This window comes from Megascapheus bottae, chromosome 5 (genome assembly GCF_031878675.1).
Source record: "Megascapheus bottae isolate mThoBot1 chromosome 5, mThoBot2.hap1, whole genome shotgun sequence".
Lineage (NCBI taxonomy): Eukaryota > Metazoa > Chordata > Mammalia > Rodentia > Geomyidae > Megascapheus > Megascapheus bottae.
The window spans coordinates 22,840,304-22,859,702 of NC_143513.1; the positions used below are offsets into that span (position 1 = coordinate 22,840,304).

The following is a 19,399-nucleotide window of genomic DNA, read 5'->3' on the forward strand; positions in this document are numbered from 1 at the left end:
CCAGGAAGTCTGCTGGAAGTTATCAGCAGGGAAAGACTAGATGCTTATTTCCTCTCCTTTCCCTGTCTCTCCTTTTCCTTATTCTTGTCGCTCTGGCTGGGGGCTGGCTGGTTCAGATGCGGCAAGTGTTGGCAGACTTCATTTCCTCCCACATCTTCCGGCTCCTTGGGCACCAGGCAGGTTTGCACCCGAATTCTCTCGTGGGAAACAGCACTGGGGAGGAGGGGTTGAGACCCAAGAAATAAATATAAAGCTACTACTTCTGCCACCTTTCCATTCTCCTCTTTCTTCTTCTTCTTCTTCTTCTTCTTCTTCTTCTTCTTCTTCTTCTTCTTCTTCTTCTTCTTCTTCTTCTCCTCCTCCTCCTCTTCCTCCTCCTCCTCCTCTTCCTCCTCCTACTCCTTCTTTCCATCTTCTTCTGCTTCTGCTTCTTCTCTCCCTGTCTCTGTTTTTAATGTTTGAAATAGAATGTGTCTTGTTCAGTGCTCAGTGTTGGAGGATTCAAGGGATAACATTTTTAGTTATAAAATAGTAACTAAAAAAAACAAAACACAACAACTACCAAAAAAAAAAAAAAACACCCCACCAAGCCACAAAGACCAAGAGAGAGCATGTGTGTGTGTGAGAGAGAGACCTTTCTAAAAGGTGCCTCTTTTTCTCCCAAACCTCTGCAGATGGTGAATCATTTTGGCTTCCTTTGAAATGGACCAAGCAATCAGACTCCCCCAGGCCGGCAGGCATCCGTGGCAGGAAAATAAATCATTCTGATGGCCAAGGAGAGAGAGGTTGCCTTGGCAGGGAGAAAAAGCTACGTAAGAAACAAGAAAGACTGACCAACGAACAAGGGCATAACTCCATCTCTAAGGCCACCATCAAAAGGAGTTTAGGTTAGAAATGAGATATAAAGTGGCCTCCAACCTTGACCAGTCCAGAGCATTGCCTTACAGATAGAGATGCTATTTTGGAAAATGTAAGGTTTTTCAGTTTTCTTGCTTTTATTCCAAACAAAGCTCTAAAGGAAGTCTGGGTGTGATCAATCTTGCTCACCAAAAGCCTTGACAGCTTCTGGCCCTTAAGAACACATTTCAGCTTCAAGCTTTTTCCAAGATCAAATGTGGCCGGGCAAAGAGGAGAGCAAGAAACGCAAGTAAATAAGGAAAACTAGTCTTTTTTAAAGACTGGGAGAGGGGCAGTGGAAAGTGCTTCTTTAAGGAAAGATACTTTAAGAATCCTGGGATGGTAGATCTGGACAGTTGCTTTTACTAGAAAATATTGAGGGTTGAAGGGGAGGGGGTTGCAGAGAGCAGGGCTGCCTCCACATCACTGGGCTTTGTCAAAGGCTGCGTGGGTGAGAGCTTTCTGCCTCCCTCAGTTGCTTTAATTCAAATACCATCTGGAAGAAAACCCTTTTCTAAGACTGCTCGACATCAAAATCTTCCCTAAATCTATTACTTTAACTCAGGAGATATTTTAATAAGGATTTATTTTTAATATCTAGAAAGCTGGGGTGAGATCAATATTTTTTTCTTTGAAAGAGAAAATGAATGCCTTGACTGGCAAGCTATGGGAAATCATATTAGAATCTCATTTTACAATCTCTGCCCTGAGGGAAGGTGGAAGCTAAAGAGTATGTTTTTAGAAATGAGTTCAAATAGTGGTATCCCTGAAAGATTTTCCTCCTTGGGTGGAGATTCATTTATTCCTTCCCCTTCCCAACACTGTTCCTTATTTTTTCCCAGGTAATTTTACACATGTCTGTAAAGTGAATAAACAGAAGACTTCGGAATCTGCTCAGAGTGAACAACTAAAAGGTGGGAGTCCAGTCCTCTCAAAAACTGGTTTTCCAGATGTCTGCATTTCTGGTATGAGCCATAGTTTAGCATGGGGGGGGGAATCCACTACACCCACAGGTAAAAAAATCTTGTGGGGGGGTATGCACTGTAGCTATAGAATGGGTGTGGGGAAAGCACTTTTCTGTGTAAAATACCCAGCCTTCTGCAGCTGTCCAGCTTTACATCCTCTGAGTCTTTTCTTTTTCTTAAAACATAAAAAGGTTCCCCAAAAGCAGCACTTTGGGACCCAACAGGTATTAAAAATGGCTTCTGTGTCTGCTTTCTAAGCATTCTCTGAGGGAGCTGGGGAGGGAGTGGGTTGTGCAGATAGAGGCCATGATGATGGATATTTTGGATTGCAAACAAAATGGCGACATTTTTCACTTCTGTCTCTGATTTATACAATCCAGGGAACAAGGAGGTTTATTTCTCACATCAGTTGCTCCAGATCCCCCAGATACAGCTGGTTCCTCCTCACTTCCAACTCTGAAGGGGAGGTGGGTGATGACAGGGCATAACCCTGAGGTTTGCATTTTCTGAATTTGGTTCCTTTTCTCAGTAATTCTGTAACCAGAAGGTGGAAATCTCTCCCTTTTACTGGGCCAGCCTTTGCTTCTGTCAGCCAGTCAGTACATTCACAAGTGGAAATGTAATATTTAGCTCCTGTAGCATCAAATGAAAGAACTACTTATATAATTGCATTTTATTAGAAAGATATCTCTCTCCCTCCCCCCTCCTTTCCTCCTTCCTTTCTTTCCCCTGGGGCCATAAAAAGAAAGCGGGGAGGAAAGATGTAGAGGAAATAATTTCAGGAAACGGCAAATCTAAATTCCGGAAAGAAACTGAAGGAAAGGATTCTTTGCAACCCAAGAAAGGGATAGGGAGACTCTACCGAGCTCCTTTTGCTGGGATCTGGAGGAAGATTCGGTCCCTCCGGAACTGCTCTGCGTGAAGATTTTAAGAAAAAGTCTTTCCTTCTGAGTTGATAATGGACCGGTAGGCATCCGTCTGAGAGACTCTGAGTCCGATGGTTCCTGGCAACTACTCAGCATCCTCTGAGCCGCTCGCGTTGGCTAGTCGTTCTCGACCGAGGAGGAAGTGTGGCCCGCAGTCTCCCTTCTCTGGGTCGCCCAGCACCTGTGCGCCCCCCGCCGCGCCGCGGGCTCCACTGCCTTTGTTTCTCGGGAACTGTGTAGTCTGCAGCCTCCGCGCCCTCGCTAGCCTCCGCAGCAGCTGGGAACCAGGCAGCCCAGCGGGTCCCGCCGCACAGCCTGTCCAGAACCGCCGCCGGCCGGAACCCAGACCTTCTCCCTGATTCTTCTGGCTTTCAGGCGAACCGCCTAGGCAGGCCTCACGTCAGAGTCGGTGGCCTACCGCGGCCTACTCTGCCAGCTAGTCTCCCTGTATGTATTTCATCCATACCATCATCTTCAGGGGGGAAAAACAAACCAAAAAAAAAAAAAAAACCTTCTCAACACGAATATTAATCAGAATAAAAATTTTATTTTTTGTTTTGTTTTGTTTTTTTTTTTTTAGAATGTGAGCAGCAAGGAATGTAAAACTCTAAAACAAATCTAGCATTTACAGATTGCTTTTTCATTTTTGCCGGATGTTACAAACCTAAACCACTGTTTTCAAATGCTGGATCCTCTCTGGTTTTATTGCATCGTTACCGTTTTCATATGGAATTATACTTCCCTTTCAAATAAATGTTTATATGTACGCCAATACACCATTGAACAAAAGGCCCAAGAAACCTTCTGAACAATCAGGGTACAGAATTTCTTTAATATAAATACGAACGGATGGGGATAAATAATATTTAAAACTTAGACTATTCAATGCTTGCAAAAAAAATATAAATAAATCTGACTGTTCACCAGCATACACACACGGAGAGACGTACACTTAGTCATCCTTGCACAGGGAACCCCTGTTTCAAAGCGCCTTTGATTTTTTTTTCTCGCTCGTTACAAGAAGTGCAATTTCAAAAAAACTAAAAATTAAAATAAAAGTAATCGCGTCCCTTCGGGAGCCATAACGTACGAACAAATTCACATTGGAAACTCTACTAGAAAATTTGTTCATATACCCTGTTTCTGATCAAAGAAGTGGAGAAGGTAAAAGATTCAGGGCCAGAGGCCCAACAAGGGGCAGGATGAGATAAATATCGCTACTTCTACTGACAGCCATTACAGCAACCAAGATTGCTACGTCACATAAACTATAAAAACACATTAGAAAGCAAACAAAACGGGAAAGGGGGTCCGAGGAAAGAGAAAAGGGAGGGGGAGGAAGAACCTAAAACAACAAAACAAAAAAAAAAAACAAAGGAGAAAGGTGGGGTGGGGGTGGGGGACTCTCCTGGCACGCAGCCTCAGCCCACCATCACAGGTGAGTGAGCTTGGGCGCTTCCTGAATTCTTCCCTGAGAAGGATGGTGGGCGGTAAGGTCCGTGTAGGTCGGGTGTGGCTCTCCTGGCCCTGGCCCGTGGTGGTGACCGCTGCCCAGCGGCCCAGTGCCCCCATAGTCCATGGCGGCCGAAGTGGCGTGGGGGAGGTGAGTTAGGCCAAAGAGTGCAGGCCCGGAGTTGCTCATGGGTTCCACATAGCTGCCCCCCACGAAGACGGGGCTTCCCTGTAAGTGTGGAGTCCCATAGCTGCCATTGCCCTGCAGGCCATGAGCATGCGGGTCGTAGTCAGGGTTGCCCCCTGCGCCCGCCCCCGCGTAGCGCTTCTGTGGGGGCGGTGGGGGCGCGCAGCTGGGCAGGGGCGCTGGGTAGGAGGCGGGAGGCAGCCCATAGGCGCCTTGTGGGGGCTTGGAGAAGGGCGGAGGCGACTGGGGCTCATAAGGGACGCTGTTGACTAGCGAATGCATAGAGTTCAGGTAGCCTCCGGCGCCGGGTGGCACGGGGCTGCGACTTGGGGACTGCCCCCCTGATGACGTTAGCATGCCCTTGCCCTTCTGATCCTTCTTGTATTTCATGCGCCGGTTCTGGAACCAGATCTTGATCTGGCGTTCGGTGAGGTTCAGTAGGTTGGCCATCTCCACCCGGCGTGGCCGGCACAGGTAGCGATTGAAGTGGAACTCCTTCTCCAGCTCCACTAGCTGCGCGCTCGTGTAGGCCGTGCGCGCGCGCTTAGAAGAAGCCTGCCCAGGCGGGCTCTTGTCACCAGCGCAGCTCTCGCCTGGCAGGACAGAGAGAGCGAGATTGGCGTCACGGGCTGCTTGTGGCCCCGCCCAGCTCCTGACCCAGCCCCTCCTGGGCCCCAAGATCCCTTAATCGTCTGGGCTCAAAGAGGAGTAGGAGTTGCATACTTGTTCTGTCTAGTAGGAGGGGGAAAAATGCAGATAGCCAGGCCTATTTCTCCAAGGGGAAAAAGGACAGAATGGCCGAATCCCAGTTTGCCTTCCTGATCTTGTGTTTTCTTTTTAGAGTTTTTTAGCTGACTCATTTGCTGGCCTTTTAAGCCTGTAGGCAGGAAGCTGAAATATGGCACACCTGCCTAACATACTCAGTCAAACATCCTTTCCTCTCCTCCCTGTCAGCTTAATGACTAGACAGTAAAGTCAACTTGTCACTGAGTGTGTGGTGTGTGTGTGTGTGTGTGTGTGTGTGTGTGTGTGTGTCTACTAGTACTGGGCTCAAACTCAAGAACTCAAGGCCTCCTCATTTGGCTTTTTTTTTTTTTTTTGCACAAAACTGATGTTCTACCACTTGAGCCACACCTCCATTGCTGTTTTATTACAGATTTGAATCTTAGGTCTTTTGTGTGTGCTCTTCCTGAGGCTTGAACTCAGGGCCTGGGTATTGTCACTAAGTTTGCTTTTGTTTTTGTTTTGTCGGGGGCCTGGGCATTGTACCTGATCTCTTTTTTTTTTCCCCCCTGATCTCTTTGGCTCAAGGCTACCACCCTACCCCTTGAGCCACAGTGCCACTTCCTGTCCCTAAATTCTTTTATCTTTGTTTTTGTTTTGCTCAAGGTTAGCATTGTACCATTTGGGCTACAGATACACTTCTGGCTTTTTAAAAAAATCATTTATTGAGAAGAGTCTTACACTGTTACCTTCCCAGGTTTGCTTTGAACTGTGATCCTCAAATCTCAGCCTATTTGAGTAGCTAGGATTCAGGTCTGAGTCACTGGTACCTAGCTCATAAGACTTATCCTATAGGACTGGCTTTGAACTGTAATCTTTAGATCTCAGCCTTCTCAGTAGTTTGGATTATACGCATGAGCCATCACTACCTGAGAACTGACCACTTTCTAAGTCTACCTAAGGGATAGAGCAGTGGAAACTCAAAATTTGAAGGCTTTCTTTGCCCTAAAGAAAAGATCCCATTAAACCTACACAAATCTAGGGAGGCTCAGGTCACTCTACAAAGTGACCTACTCATTAGAGCTCTCTATGCCATCAAGCAGACTCTTGTCCACCTTGTTCTTCCAAATCACTCATGGCTCTAAAGGTCACAAATGCTCCAGATCAGAGAACTGGCAACTTTGCTGGGGCAAAGTTAACCAAGATGGTAGGAAGCCAAAGGCCTGAGGCCTTTCCTCAACTGAAGTCCAGTTCCAAAAGGCTCATGTGGTTCCCATTAGAATGACAAACTGAATCCCTTCCCCCAGGGCATCTCTCCCTGACTTCCTTGTGCTAAGTCTCAGCAAGGTCTTCCTAGAGGTAAGGCAGCCACTCCATCTGCTGGAGCAAAAATTGGCTCTGATTATCGACAAAGCATTGATTCTGACTTGGAGAATGTTTTGGCTTGCATTTATTCTGCCACATTTCTATATGGGAAGCATGTCAGTGCTTCATTAGAATAAAGGAGCTGTGCTAAGAGACTGTTGCACTCTGGATGGTTCTGCCTCCAGCTCAGGACTCTTAAGAGTGGAACTAAAAGGAACAGCTTCACTAGGGCCCCATTTGCCCTTGGAAAGATCCAGAGACTCCCATTGGATCTCTGGGGTTTCCTGTCCACAGAAGCCTTTTCACATCCTTAAGTTGGAAAGATTCTGGACACCTTTTGGTGGGAGGAACAGGGAAGATAGAGCAATGGGTGTCTGGAAATGCTCCAGTGGCCCCAGACTGTGCTGGCTATGGCTGGAAGTAGTTTGGGGCCCCGAAACCAGGCCAGACGACCCTCCTTTAGAAGGTGCCTTTTTACCTGAGCTGGAGCCGCTGGTTTTCTGCTTTGTGTTTTGCCTTGATTCTTTCATCCAGGGGAAGATTTGTTTGGCCACGGTAGGAGAGTTGAGCAGGGGGCTCTTGGCAGCGCTGGCAGGGGTGGGGTTGCTGCTGGCATTCTGACTGGGGGAGACAGAAGAAGGGGGAGGTGGGGCTGCAGGGGTGGGAGCAGGGGGCTGCGGTGGAGGCTGGGGCGGCTGGGGGGCTGGGGGTGCTGCCTGTGGTGGAGGTGGGGGCAGGGGAGGATCTCCCAAGCCAGGGGGTTGGCTGGGAGGGACACTCAGGGTGCGGAGACACGCTTCACTCAGCTCATGGGCCTTAGGGTGGCCCCCAACGCTGGCTGGCGACTGGAGAGAGCAAGCAGGTCGATGATACTCGCCATCTGCGCCCAGACCGCCAGACGCCGCGTAGGGCTGCTGATTGGCGTTATAAGCGAACCCATTGGCTGCCTGATAGGGGTAGCCACCGTAGATCGCCGAGTTGTCGTAGTAGGTAGCTTTTTGCATCGCGTTGTTTCACGATCTTGATCGCACACTCTGACAGGGGCTTGACACCCGTGAGGGCGCACATTGGCACGCCCCCGCGGTCACGTGACGCTCCGCCGCCAATAGCCGCCCGGAGCAGACCTGGGGGTGGGGGGGGAGAAGTGCAGCGCGGTGAGGGCTCCGCGCAAATCCATCTTACTCTCAATAGCTAAGTGACATGAAAGCCATAAAAGAAAAAGTGGTCAGCAATATTTAGCAGCACGACTTGGCCCCGGGCGTGGGGAGCCGCGCTATAAAAAGCTGCTGGAATTTACTGGCAGCTACAAATATTTGCTTAACTTGCGTCTGGAGTTGGGGGATTTTTTTTTTCGGAAGAGAGAAGAGAATGAGTGAGGGCTGCGTGCCGAGCCTTGGGTGCCCCAAATCCAGAAGGAGAAAGGCTTTGTGGACTACGAAGAACAAGGATGGGATCTTTTTCCAGGGAAGAAGAACTGTGATGCCCCTTTGGTATTCACTCCTTGGCATTATTCAGAGTGCTCAAGACACTCCTCTGCCAATCTTGAGAAACTGGCAAAAAGGCCAAGGGGAGCTTGGGTCACCATTTCTTTTCTCCACTTTAGGATTCACTCTTGCCAAAGGAGCCCTGAAATTAGGTGACTTCCCACCCAGCCCTCTTGGACTCATCTTCTTGCCTTCAAGAGAGGCTTGTACAATCTTGCTTTTAGGCAACTGCCCCATAACAGACCATGATGAATTTTAGAAATTGAGCTTGCTAGGTAGTTAACAGGCTCCTGTTTAGGCATAGGACAAACCTCCTTCAAAAGAGCCCCTTGTGGCTAAGAAGGGAGAAGTAAAAACTTTGAGTGGAACACAGTGTGTGTGCACACGCTAACATGCACATGCTCACATACACACACATGTATGTGTATTGGGGAGGGGACCAGCAACAGCACTCTATCTAGCAATTCACAATTCTGGACAGTTCTTTATTCTTTCCTTCTCCCTATTTCTCAGACACTTCCAAGTGAGCCATGTCCCCCTTCTCTTTACTTCTCTTTACAGAAGGTTCCCAGACTTCCCTGTCTTGGACTTTCTGAGGTGCTGTTATTCAAGGCAACTATCAAATTCTACCTGTTAAAACATGATGGATTAGAGAAAAAAACAACCCACCAGGAACCTGAAAAACCAGCGTTCATCTCCATGACCACGGCTTGAACTCTCCTTCCAACTTAACGATAATAGGTTCTGTCTTAGAAACTGCTGTGTAATTTGATGTATGGGGGTCATTTGGCTCCGGACAAGGCATGGAAGCACAAGCCATAAAATCCTGCTAGAGTTCCCTGATCTTTGTGTACTGTTGTTGTTGTTGATATTTGTTACTTAGTTTCCTTACTCAGAAACCTCAGGGAAAGGATCATACTGAAAATCTAAAAGGTCACTGAAAACCTTTTCAACACGCTCTTACTTATAAAAGCAGTTTGCAAAGTAAAATCAATGTTTCCCTTTTGTTTTCAACCTCTGCAGGTCAACTTCTAGTTATCAGCAAGAAAAGTTCAATGCAACTTTCAAATATTCACACACAGGCACACACAGGCGTGCACACACACACAGAAATTGTTGCTCTGCCTACAGTTTTTTTTAAATATGACACATTCACAAAAAATAGGCTTTACACTTCCTATCTCAACTATGTATACTGAATCTCAGACTTATTCAAGTTTTCCAGAAAGAGCAGATGTTAACTAGAAAAATAATGTAATAATCATCAACCAATGGATGATTATAATTTTGTTATTAATAATGGATTCCTTTATATTTGTTATTAAACCAAAATCCTAACCAACATCTGGAAAACAGGCACAATTAATTTTCCAGAACCTCAATTAAAAATTACAGCATCCTTTATCTGGAGTTATTGTGATGACCATGAGCCCTTGAGTATTGTTTCTCGTTTAGAAACAGATAGCTACAGATGCCACAATGGAGAGCAAAGAGGGAGTAAAATTTATCGTAAATTGCAATTTAATGTCTAGGTTTCCTCTTATTTCACTCAAAACAATTTCTATTACATGTAGCAGTGTTAATGCCTGCCATTATATTTTTTGATACTAGGCTTGTGCAAAATAAAATATCAGGTTAAGAAAATTACTCTAGATATTTGAACAGCAAGATATCATTAGATAAAACAAAAGTAAGTGGATTTTGAACATGCAATCCTCTGTAAACTTTCTAATTCATTGAAATAGGCAACACTGGCCTGCTGCTGGCTTAAGCTTCGCTCCTTTTTTCGTTCGTTTGTTTGTTTGTTTAAATCAAGTTGTACACTGTCTTGTAAAACAACAAAAAAATACCTTTAGAAATTCAAAAGCATATGACAGGCCCCATAAACTTTAAATATAAGGTCAACTTTGGAACGCAACCGAAGTCCTTTCTATTGTTTGAGGTTGGCACACAATCACCTTGCCATCTCGCGCAATTCCCCCACAACCCAGTCCCCAAAGTTTGCAACCTAGTAAAGAAGTTGGACATTTGCCAGCAGGGCAACTTTGCTTTGGACCCCCAAGCTAGGGCTGAGGGTGGAGGGAGATTCCTCCACAAAGATCTGTTTCTGGACAATAACCCCCAGGTGCAGAAGCTGCGAGAGCGTTGAGGAGGGTAAATGGAGAGCACGAAGCAAGCCCCATTGTTTCTGGGCAAGGTATGCCCAAATTTCACCTGGTTCCTCTTCCCACTCCCTCCCTTTCCTCAGCTGGCCCTCCCGCGTGGGTCGCGCCAGCGGCGGGGGAAGGAAGGACTCCGGAGTCCCGAGCCCACTCCTCCCTCTCTCCAGACCCAGAAAAGTTGAGGCGGCTGGCTGGGAGCACGGGGAGTGGGGGCGGGGGTGGGAACGCGGCCTGAACTCGAAGTGTAAGGGTATCAGTCACTGCCGGGAAGGAAGCTCCGGCTTGTGAACTCTTCTTGAACCGAGATTTAAGTCTGCAGCCATAAATCACCGAGACGTAAACTCCGCCATTCAGCGCTGAGAGCGGCCGGTTGCGGCCCTGCTTACCTTAACTTCTGACGAGCGCCGCGCGCGCAGGCTCCGGCTGCGGCCCCCGGCCCGGCTCGGCGGCCCGGCCGGGTCCCCTCGGTGCGGGACGAGCACCGACCCTCAGCATCGGCCGAGACGGCGGGCGGGCGGGCAGGCGGGAGAGCCGAGGCCCGGACGCCGCCTTCGCGCGGAGCGTGGTCGCCTCGCTGCTCCGACACGGCTCGCCCAGGGCGGACTGGGGCGGCTTGGACCCCCCCTCCCACCCACCCCACCCACCCACCCTTCCCCCACACCCCCGCCCCCTGCCCTTCCCGAGGGCAGCGGCCGCAGCCCGGAGCTAAGCGCTGGCGCGGCGCGGGGCTCTGCTGGGGCTAGTGGCACCGACTTGGGTATGTTTCTTAAGAATATGACAAGCGGAGCTGCGTCTGGTCGAGGGGTGCGGTGGGGGTGCTGGGCGGGCCGGAGGGGAGCCCAGAGCGGCGCGGGGAGCGCGGGCCGGCGTGGGGGATGGGGCTGGGGGAGCGGCGGAGCGGGAGCCAGGGAGGGAGCTCCGAGCGGCGGGAGGAGGGGAGCCTCCCCCACCCCCAACACCCTCCCTCTCCCCGCGCCTGGGCGTCACGAAAGTCCAGGAAAATTATGCTAATGAGGACGAACGGCGCTCACAAAGGGGCTCTCTGGCCCGGCTCTAGTTTTGAGGAATCCGTTAAAGAAACAACTCAACCCTCTGCCTGGGACATTTCCATTTTCGGGGCGTGGGGAAAGAGAACTAGAAATGAGTTCTCTAGACTTTGGACAGTTTACTTCACCTGCCGCCCCCTAGCCAGAAGCCACCTGGGCAGGTGCGAGAGCACGTCCCTTCTCCACAGACCTTCTCCACAACTTGAGCTGGGGCTTGGGTTACGTTACTCGGCTGAAACTGCTGACCTCCTGGCAGCTAGGAGCGAAGGGTCCTGGGTGGGTGGAGGTGCACACGGGCGGGCGCGCTCACGCACGCACACCTTCCCAGTAGTGAAATGGGCTTCTCTGAGCACACACACACACCCACACACACACACCATAAAAACCTGGTCTTCTGACGTGCTCGGGGACACAACACCACACAGCAAAAGCTAGATAAAACCTCGACTTCCCCCAACACTCAGGAGTCCCACTGAAGGTGGTGCTTTTCCCTGGCTGCAAGGAAGGATTGCCACACTTTAGAGAGATATACCCTCACCCACCCCCTCTTCACCTCCCTCAGCTCCCTAGGTTCTTCGGAAGCAAACTGCATGGTGAATGCTGCAAAAAGAGAGAAATGGAGCTTGTGTGCAAGGATGAGGCGTCAAGGGCGGCGGGGCCTTCTCAAAGGAAGGTGTTAAAAATATAAGTAGTATGCTTAAACCATCGGGGAGCCGTAGTGTCACCTTAGAGCAAAACTCAAGCCAGGGAGAAAGGGAGAAATCAAAAAGCACTCGGGGCCAGGGTGGCCTCATGCATACCAATGGTTTTTGTCATTTATGGCTGGGCAAGATTTATGACTCGGCGCCCCAAAGCTGTAAACAGAGCACAAAACAGCAAACACTTGCTCCTTATGGCATATTGCAGCCACACAACTTGAAAGGGGGAGCCGGCGCGTAGGAGGTGAGAGCCCGCCGCAAAAATCCGCTCTGCAGCCTTTTCTCTTCAAACTCGCCGGTCGGACGTGGCATTTGAAGAAAGAAGGCGTGGGTCAATAATCAACCCGCACTTTCTCCTCCAAACTGCTGACGCGACTCTCACCGTCTTCTCAGCTCCGCCAGCTGCAGGGAGGGCAGGCTCCCCGTGAGAATCTGCCCCAGGAGGAACAGTCTGGGCCCAGGGAGTCTGTGGGCGCCCGAGCCTGGCTTGGTGCGCTCGCTCAGCATTCCCGGGTGGAGCTCCGAAAACGGCGTGGAGATTGAACCCCAATGACCGGCTGGGCTTGAGGAGCTGAAGATCCAGACAGCGAGCTCGGCTCACACTGGGGCCTCCACGCAGCCTCGACTAGGTGGCTTTGGGGCTGAAAATCCCCGGCCCTCAGCAGGCCGAAGAAAGGGCATTCCGACTAAGAGACTTTAGTCTGGCGTTCTGGCACGCAGATTGCGGGGAACAGGGCCTTAAGCCTCTCCGCTGAAATCCAATGGACTGGCTTTGGAACAAGGATAGGCGAATTTTTTAAAGAGTACTTTATAATAGCGGAGGGGTTTTTGTTATTGTTGTTGTTTTTGTTTTGTTTTTTGTTTTGTGGTTTCCAAGAGAAAATAATGCTTTCTGCTTCCAGAAATTACCCATTGCCGCGGTGACTTTTCTAGGAAAATCCCACTGCAGTTTACCCGGCTCCTCCAAACCCATCAAGCTTTTCTTTGCTAAGAAGGATCCTTGGGCTCCAACAACTTCCCCAACAACCCACGGTTCCCAGTCTCTAATCCCAGGGGGAACTAGAAGAAACCTTGAAAACAAGACTACTCTAGCAGCAGTGAAGGTGCTGTGTTTCTATGCTACCATTCACCAGGGTGTCTCGCTGCTCAGCCCGGAGGAAGGTGAGGAGTAATTGTTGGCCGGATAGGCCACAAAATCCCAGAATGTGGAGGGGAGTGCTGAGAAAAACTGTGAGGGTTAAACTGACATTCTGAGGATAGAAAGGGACCAGCCCTTAAAATAACAGATAGTTCAGCTAAAATGGAGTGGATTTAGCTCTTTCCTGGGAAGGGGGGGGGGCGACAAAATCTGAGCTCTATAAAAGCATCTGTTGGTTTCTTCTTACTGTGCATGCTTTTAACAAGAGTCCATCGCTAGATATTTATTCTGCTTGCTGGCACTGAAGTGACAATAAAAAGATGCCTCTAACAAACCTCTATTTCCTTTCTCATTCTTTCTAGTGAAACTATATTATTTATGAGTGTTTAACTGGGTCAAAAATGCGCCAGAACTGGGTCATAAATCATATGAAATGCTGACAAGTAATTGAACAGCAATTAAAGCTTACATTTTATTTCCAAGGGGTATTTTAGAGCACTTGAAACAGCCTCAGTTAAACATGGTTACTACTGAAGTCGGTCGGCATGGGAGAGGGCAGAGTGGCCCTCTCTCTGGGGAAACAGATCCCAATCCAGTAAGTTGTGCAGTTTGCTTTCTTTTTTTTAAAGTAAAGAAAGCAAAAATATTTTTAAGCCAATGGGGCAAATTGATTTTTAGAAACTCATAGGCACTCAACCTTGGTACAGGGAGCAGAGGAAAGAAAAACTATTCTACTTTTTCAAAGAGTTGCACTGTTCCCTGGAGTGCAGGGTCCCCAAAGCCCAGTTTGCCCCAGATCTCCCAGTATATTGGAAGTATATAATTTAAGTCTCATCCTCCTCCATCCTGGGAAACGGCTCCATTCCTGGAGCTCCATATACAAAGAGATATCTACCTCTCCTTCCTGAGCTCTCAACTTCAGACTTTCCTCCAAAGCAGGGCTTATCATCCAGTTCCTGAACTCTCCACACTGACTTGGGGGTAGGCAGGGAGCACAGTTGAACACACTCAGGAAGCCCAAACCCTCGGTCAGGCTCCCTTTTCAACATGAGAATATGAATATGAGAATAAACCTGTCTCCAGGTGACCTGTGCACTCTGCCCAAAGCTTCCTTAGGTCTGAGCTGCCTTTCTCACCTCTCCCTAGGCAGAAGGTGCTAGGGGAAACAATGGCTCACTCTCTGGAGTTAGCTCCTTGAGTCAGGCATGTGGGAAAAATAGTGCCCACAACCCAGCATGAAATAAAGTGGCTAGAAGCATCATCAATAAAATGGCAGCACATCTGTACATTTCCTTCATTGATTTTCCTCTTCCATCTGTTAGGCTGCCTGGGTCAGCTCTAACCCTTCATCCCATTCAGCAAACACCACCAGCCCAGGAGAGATCCCCCTTCTCAGCCTCCAGCCTCCCCCTAAGATCTCCACCAGGACAGCCTCTGTTACCAGAGCTTCAGAACTGTCTGTCCCTCTGCCCCTGGCTCTGCTCCTGGGACTTCAGCCCTTCCTGCAGCAGTGAACAAAGCCACCCCATCTCTGAAGACTACCAGGCCCACCTAGTAGCCCCCCCCTCACGAAGTGAACTCTCCATTATAACCCCCACACTTTCCAGGAAATTAAACTCTGAGTCCAAGGCACTACAACGAATCATTAAAATGGTTTCGGTTCTAAAAGAGAAACAAAGGAAGAGACGCTGAGGGTCCTGTCCGCGATCCAGGGTCTCCTCGCCTGACCTTTGTCTCTCACAGCCATAACTCACTCTTAGATATGAACAATCAGCGGAAATACCTTAAAATAAATTCCATCCTCCTGGTGTGGCATCGAGTCCCATCGGCTAGCTTGCCCAGAATGGCTCCACGAGAGCTGAAAACTGCAACCCGCTGGAAGAGCACTCTCCGGAGAAGGGGAAGGAGAAGAAGGAGGTGGGTGTGTGGGGGTGGGGGAGAAAGCTCACTCTGTAGAGAATCTAGAAAACGTAATCACAGGCAAAGACTGCCTGGGTCTGCGCTCCAAACACCACAATAATGTGCTGTATTATGTGCTCACGTGGTCGTACGTCAACTTAAATCCTTTTATTTGAAATAGGGAACCACTGAAGGAACCAGTTTTCCAAGCAGAACATTCAGCTTTGGGGGAGGGGAAGGGGGCTTGACCAGTAGCCAGTAAGAGTTCTGTCTTAATATCAGGACTCTTGGGGCCACCTCTCTCATACATGCCACACATACAAGGCTGCTTATCTCACTTACATTTCTTTGAGCACACTAGTACAGCAATCCTGTCTTTATTCTTAGAGTTCATTTAACTTTCCTTATGGCTTCCCATGCACCAACAAGCTGAATCTAGCACATCCAAGTCCCCCCCCCACCCCTGCTTCTCTGTCCTATAGGCCATTATATCAAAGGGCAAGAGCCAAGCCTAGAAATTACTGGCTTAGGTCGAAGAACTTGTTCATGGACTGCAAATGTTAACACTCATATCATAGGACCTACATATGGAAGAAACCAAAAGTCTTATAATTACCTGATCAAACATTAAAACTTCCACTTCAGCATCAGTTGCTTTTGTTCAATAAGAAAGCAATAGGAAAGATGTTTTTAATCTAAATCTATATATTTTTGCAAAATCTGAAGAGATCTAACATCCTAGCAAACTAGTACCAATGTGTGCTGCATGGAGTTATGGGCTTCTAAAGATGAAAACATAAGGGAAAATTATGTAATTGCCTGTACAAGAGAGGGGAAAAATATCCGTCATCACTGGTGTCTCCTGATAATCTGCAGGACAATTTGATATTCCCTCTGTATAGCCTCCCCTAAGACAACCAGAACCAGCAGAACCTGAATTAATTCAATTCTACTCAAGAAGAAAGTATCTGTCCCTCAAGTCTTTACCCCTACTGTTATCTTCTGCTGGGTGACGTGTCCTTTATTTCCGTATTTCACTCTTTCATGCACTTTCTAAAAACTTCCCATTTTCTGGTCTTAGATTCTAGACTTTGTTCCAAAAGCCATGAACTTCTCAGGATTGATTCTCTTGTTTCTTTCTTTTCTTTTCTTCCAGTCCTAGGACTTGAACTCAAGGCCTTAGCACTGACCCTGAGCTTCTTTTGCTCAAGGCTAGCATTCTGTTACTTGAGCTCCACTTCTAGCTTTTTCTGTGTATGCCGTACTGAAAAATTGAACTCAGGGCTTTCTAGCCAAGCACTCTACCACTAGGCCCGACTCCAGGCTCCTCTTTTGTTTCTTGAGAGTAAGTCATCACCTGGCTTTGTCTGAAGGACTCACTTATGGCAGCTGCAGGAGGCTGTAAGGGATCTCCTCCTCTCCTCCCTAAAAGGAACAGTAGGAGTATGAAGAGGATGCAAGGTTCTAAGTGACAGGCTTGGCCATAGGGTGGGGTGTGTCCCAATCAGAAGAGCAATAGAAGGGGGCATTTAATCCTTTGGGAATAAGCCCTGGCCTACCTCAGTAGCACTCTTCCTATAAGTCTGTCTGAGGTATACCTGGGAGAAGACTGCTACGTGAACTTTCCCAGCTCTGACTTGAGTAAAGATGCTAGGAAGTAAGTGAGAGTCCAAAGTGGAAACTAACCTGTGTCATGCTTGCAAGTTGGGACTTGCAAGAACTAAAGACTGATCTCCAAAATACATTCTCTTGTCCTCCAAGGAGTCATCCTCTCATTTTTCTGATCTTTTCATTTTGTATTCCGCTATCACTCACATCTAGCTCACCAGATGCCCTAGAAAAGGGCCTGGAAGAGTTTCCCACACACCCTTTTCACCAGAGAGGGAGTTTCTACAGCAACATCAAGTGGAAAAGAAGGGGCCCTCTTCAGAACACCTAGTTCAATTTTGACCAAAAGTAAACTCTTGAGAACATGAGTGGATGGTTGAAACCATTGGTACTGCTTCAGAGATATGCAAGGCCCAGAGGCATTCATCTCCTCTGAGGAGCCCCAGGCACTGCATGCTCCACTAGCTGTTTAACAATTAACATTCAAGTCTTGAGTTGATGTGGTTTGATGGGATGGGAAGGGGAAAAAAATCCCAGCAAGTCCAAAGAAGATTTAACTTTTACCTTCTTTTAGAGTAACCTACTCAGGGACCCAGCAGCTGAGAGTCTTCTTTCACCATTCTGAATTCCATTTTCCTTGAGCAAAGCTATGAGACTTTTAAAACCACAGACACCAAAGACATCAGTTCCTCTGCACTTACCCCACCAGCTTCTAACTTTCTCAAGGTTGGAACCCCATGCTGTAAGTAAGGCAGCCAGAGCCCAAGGAGGGGAATTTACCTTGGATGGAGCAAGGGACCAAGAAGACAGGCCTTTAGCCAATATTTGCAAAGTTGTTTGCAGATTAGATATATCTATCCTCAAACACTGTAATCTGACTTCTTAATCAAAACTACACTTAACATTTTTGTTAGTTCTGGTAGTTTTTCTGCTCCGCATCAGGTAAGCCTCTCTGTCCATTTCTCTCTTCCCCCCCCCCCGCCCCCCCCTCTCTCTCTCTCTTCCTCCCTTCTTCCCTCCCTCCCTCCCTCCCTCCCACCCTCTCTGTTTAGTAGATCACTATTTGACATGAGATGTTCCCTGTGGGTACATCTGCCATATTCTCTGGACACACATGTGAATGTATATACCAAGCTATACGCATGACTCCAAAGACCTGCAGCTATTTATACCTGCAATTGTTCTTTTTGCAGAGATGCCAACAATGTATTCACTCTTGAGTTGTAAACTCCTGGATGTTTCATCAATATTTTCTATAAACAAACATTCAGTAGCTGAAAAAGTAACCCTGTTACTATTACTGCTTAGGTTTTGTTTGAGGAAATAGTATCTGAAATATCCTTGCAGCCTTTAGAACACCACTGAAGAACATGCTAACTTAATTAACAACCGGATCTATCAGTGAAGTCTGGGCCTAAGAAATAGAAAACAAAGTCTCAAAACTTTGTTAAAGTAATTCCCAAAAGAACAAAGCAAATTCATTCCTACATACCAGCTTCTGAAAGCTAATTCTAGCAGCCCCTCCCCCAAATAGGCATGTAATTTATGGATCTTTTACAAGGTAATAAACCACAGTAATTACCTCCCTGCATCCCAAACTAAGGGAACAAATTAACCACAACTTGAAAAGAATTTTAAAGTTTTCCCTTGTTCCAAATAGGAAATGAAAATGCTGAGACACAGAAGACTTGAGCTTTTCCTGGAGGAAAAGCCATGAATGGGCTCACATGAGAGACTGGAAAGGACCTGCTGCCTGCGAAGGGCTTCTACACCCTAAATACAGCAACTTCTCTCACGCCAAGGAGAGGCAAAAGAATCAAGAAATGCAAAATGGCGAGACAGGTTTTTTCCACTGAGAGTTGGGACTATTTCTGAACTCAAAGCCTCCTCAGTAACCTCAACAGACCTGAGCACCGGCCCACGCAGCAGCGGCTCTCGGTGCCCCTGGCCTCTACTTGCTGTTGCTACACAAGTCAGAGCCTGGGTTTGTTTGGTGCTAGTTGGAAGAAACAAACACACCCACTCTGGCATCCTATACTCCATCTTGGGCTCCCGCAACTGCTCGACCAGTCTACAACTGGCTTTGGGGTTAGATGTACTCTTTGTCTGCTTGAAGCCTTGTGTGGAGGCTTGCCACTGAAAAGAATCAGCTCCGAAACACTTTGGAAGTTAAATATTGACCAGAAGCTCTTTCAACTCACTGTGGTTGCCTGGAGCTGGGAGAGTAAACGCCTCCCCACTCCCCCCATGCAATGTCCCACACCTCCCAAGAGTTTTGGCATAGCACTTACCTCCAAAGATGTTTAAATAGGAACCAGCAACCAACAAAGCTCTCCAACTCCAGGCGCTGAAGGGATCTCCTTTTCCGGTGTCCTGGAGCTCTGCAGACAAATAAACAGGGAAGGGTGAAGGGCGGCCGAAAAGGAAGGGAGCTGGAAGAACAGAGTTGAAATTGGGGCCTGCATGCCTCCAAGGTGGCCCCTGGGGGTGACCCAGACAAGAAGGAGTCGCCAGGGCGCTGGTCCATGTGACACGACACACTTATAGCTCTTAATGTTCCAGTCTACAAATGGCCTGAAGTTGGTTATTTGGGTTTTTTTAATATAAAATACATACTCCATCTCTGCACCCACTTTCTCCTTTTGCTTTTTCTTTTTTGTGGGGGGGGTGTTGGGGAAGGGGCAAAGTAGGAAGATAGGAGGCTTTGCCCCTGCTGCAGACTGCACTGGGAGAGCTCCTCGTGCACCCCAACTTGGGAATGTGAATGCATGCTTTATTTTCTTTTGCTAACAAAGGGAAGCCTTGTCTGGAAGCATTCAATCACGGGAAACCTCACTAATAGTGTTCAT

The 19,399-nt window shown here is 48.0% G+C and overlaps 1 protein-coding gene across 3 annotated transcripts in view; it reads right to left on the reverse strand.

Annotated features, from left to right (window-relative positions):
- Positions 1 to 3,353: 3,353 nt before the first annotated feature.
- Positions 3,354 to 19,399, reverse strand: part of Hoxa3 (homeobox A3) — a 32,858-nt gene continuing 16,812 nt past the window's right edge. The window contains exons 3-5 of one of the 3 annotated variants that reach the window (XM_090332799.1): positions 18,842 to 18,931; positions 6,994 to 7,639; positions 3,354 to 5,020 (exon numbers count right to left, since the gene is read on the reverse strand). In XM_090332799.1, coding sequence (XP_090188925.1) covers positions 4,221 to 5,020; positions 6,994 to 7,519 — 1,326 coding nt within the window. In that variant the 5' untranslated portion in view covers positions 7,520 to 7,639; positions 18,842 to 18,931 and the 3' untranslated portion in view covers positions 3,354 to 4,220. Of the gene's footprint in view, positions 5,021 to 6,993; positions 7,640 to 10,547; positions 10,792 to 14,826; positions 14,941 to 18,841; positions 18,932 to 19,399 lie in introns of those variants that run through there. The other 2 variants (XM_090332801.1, XM_090332800.1) reach the window with 2 other exon arrangements.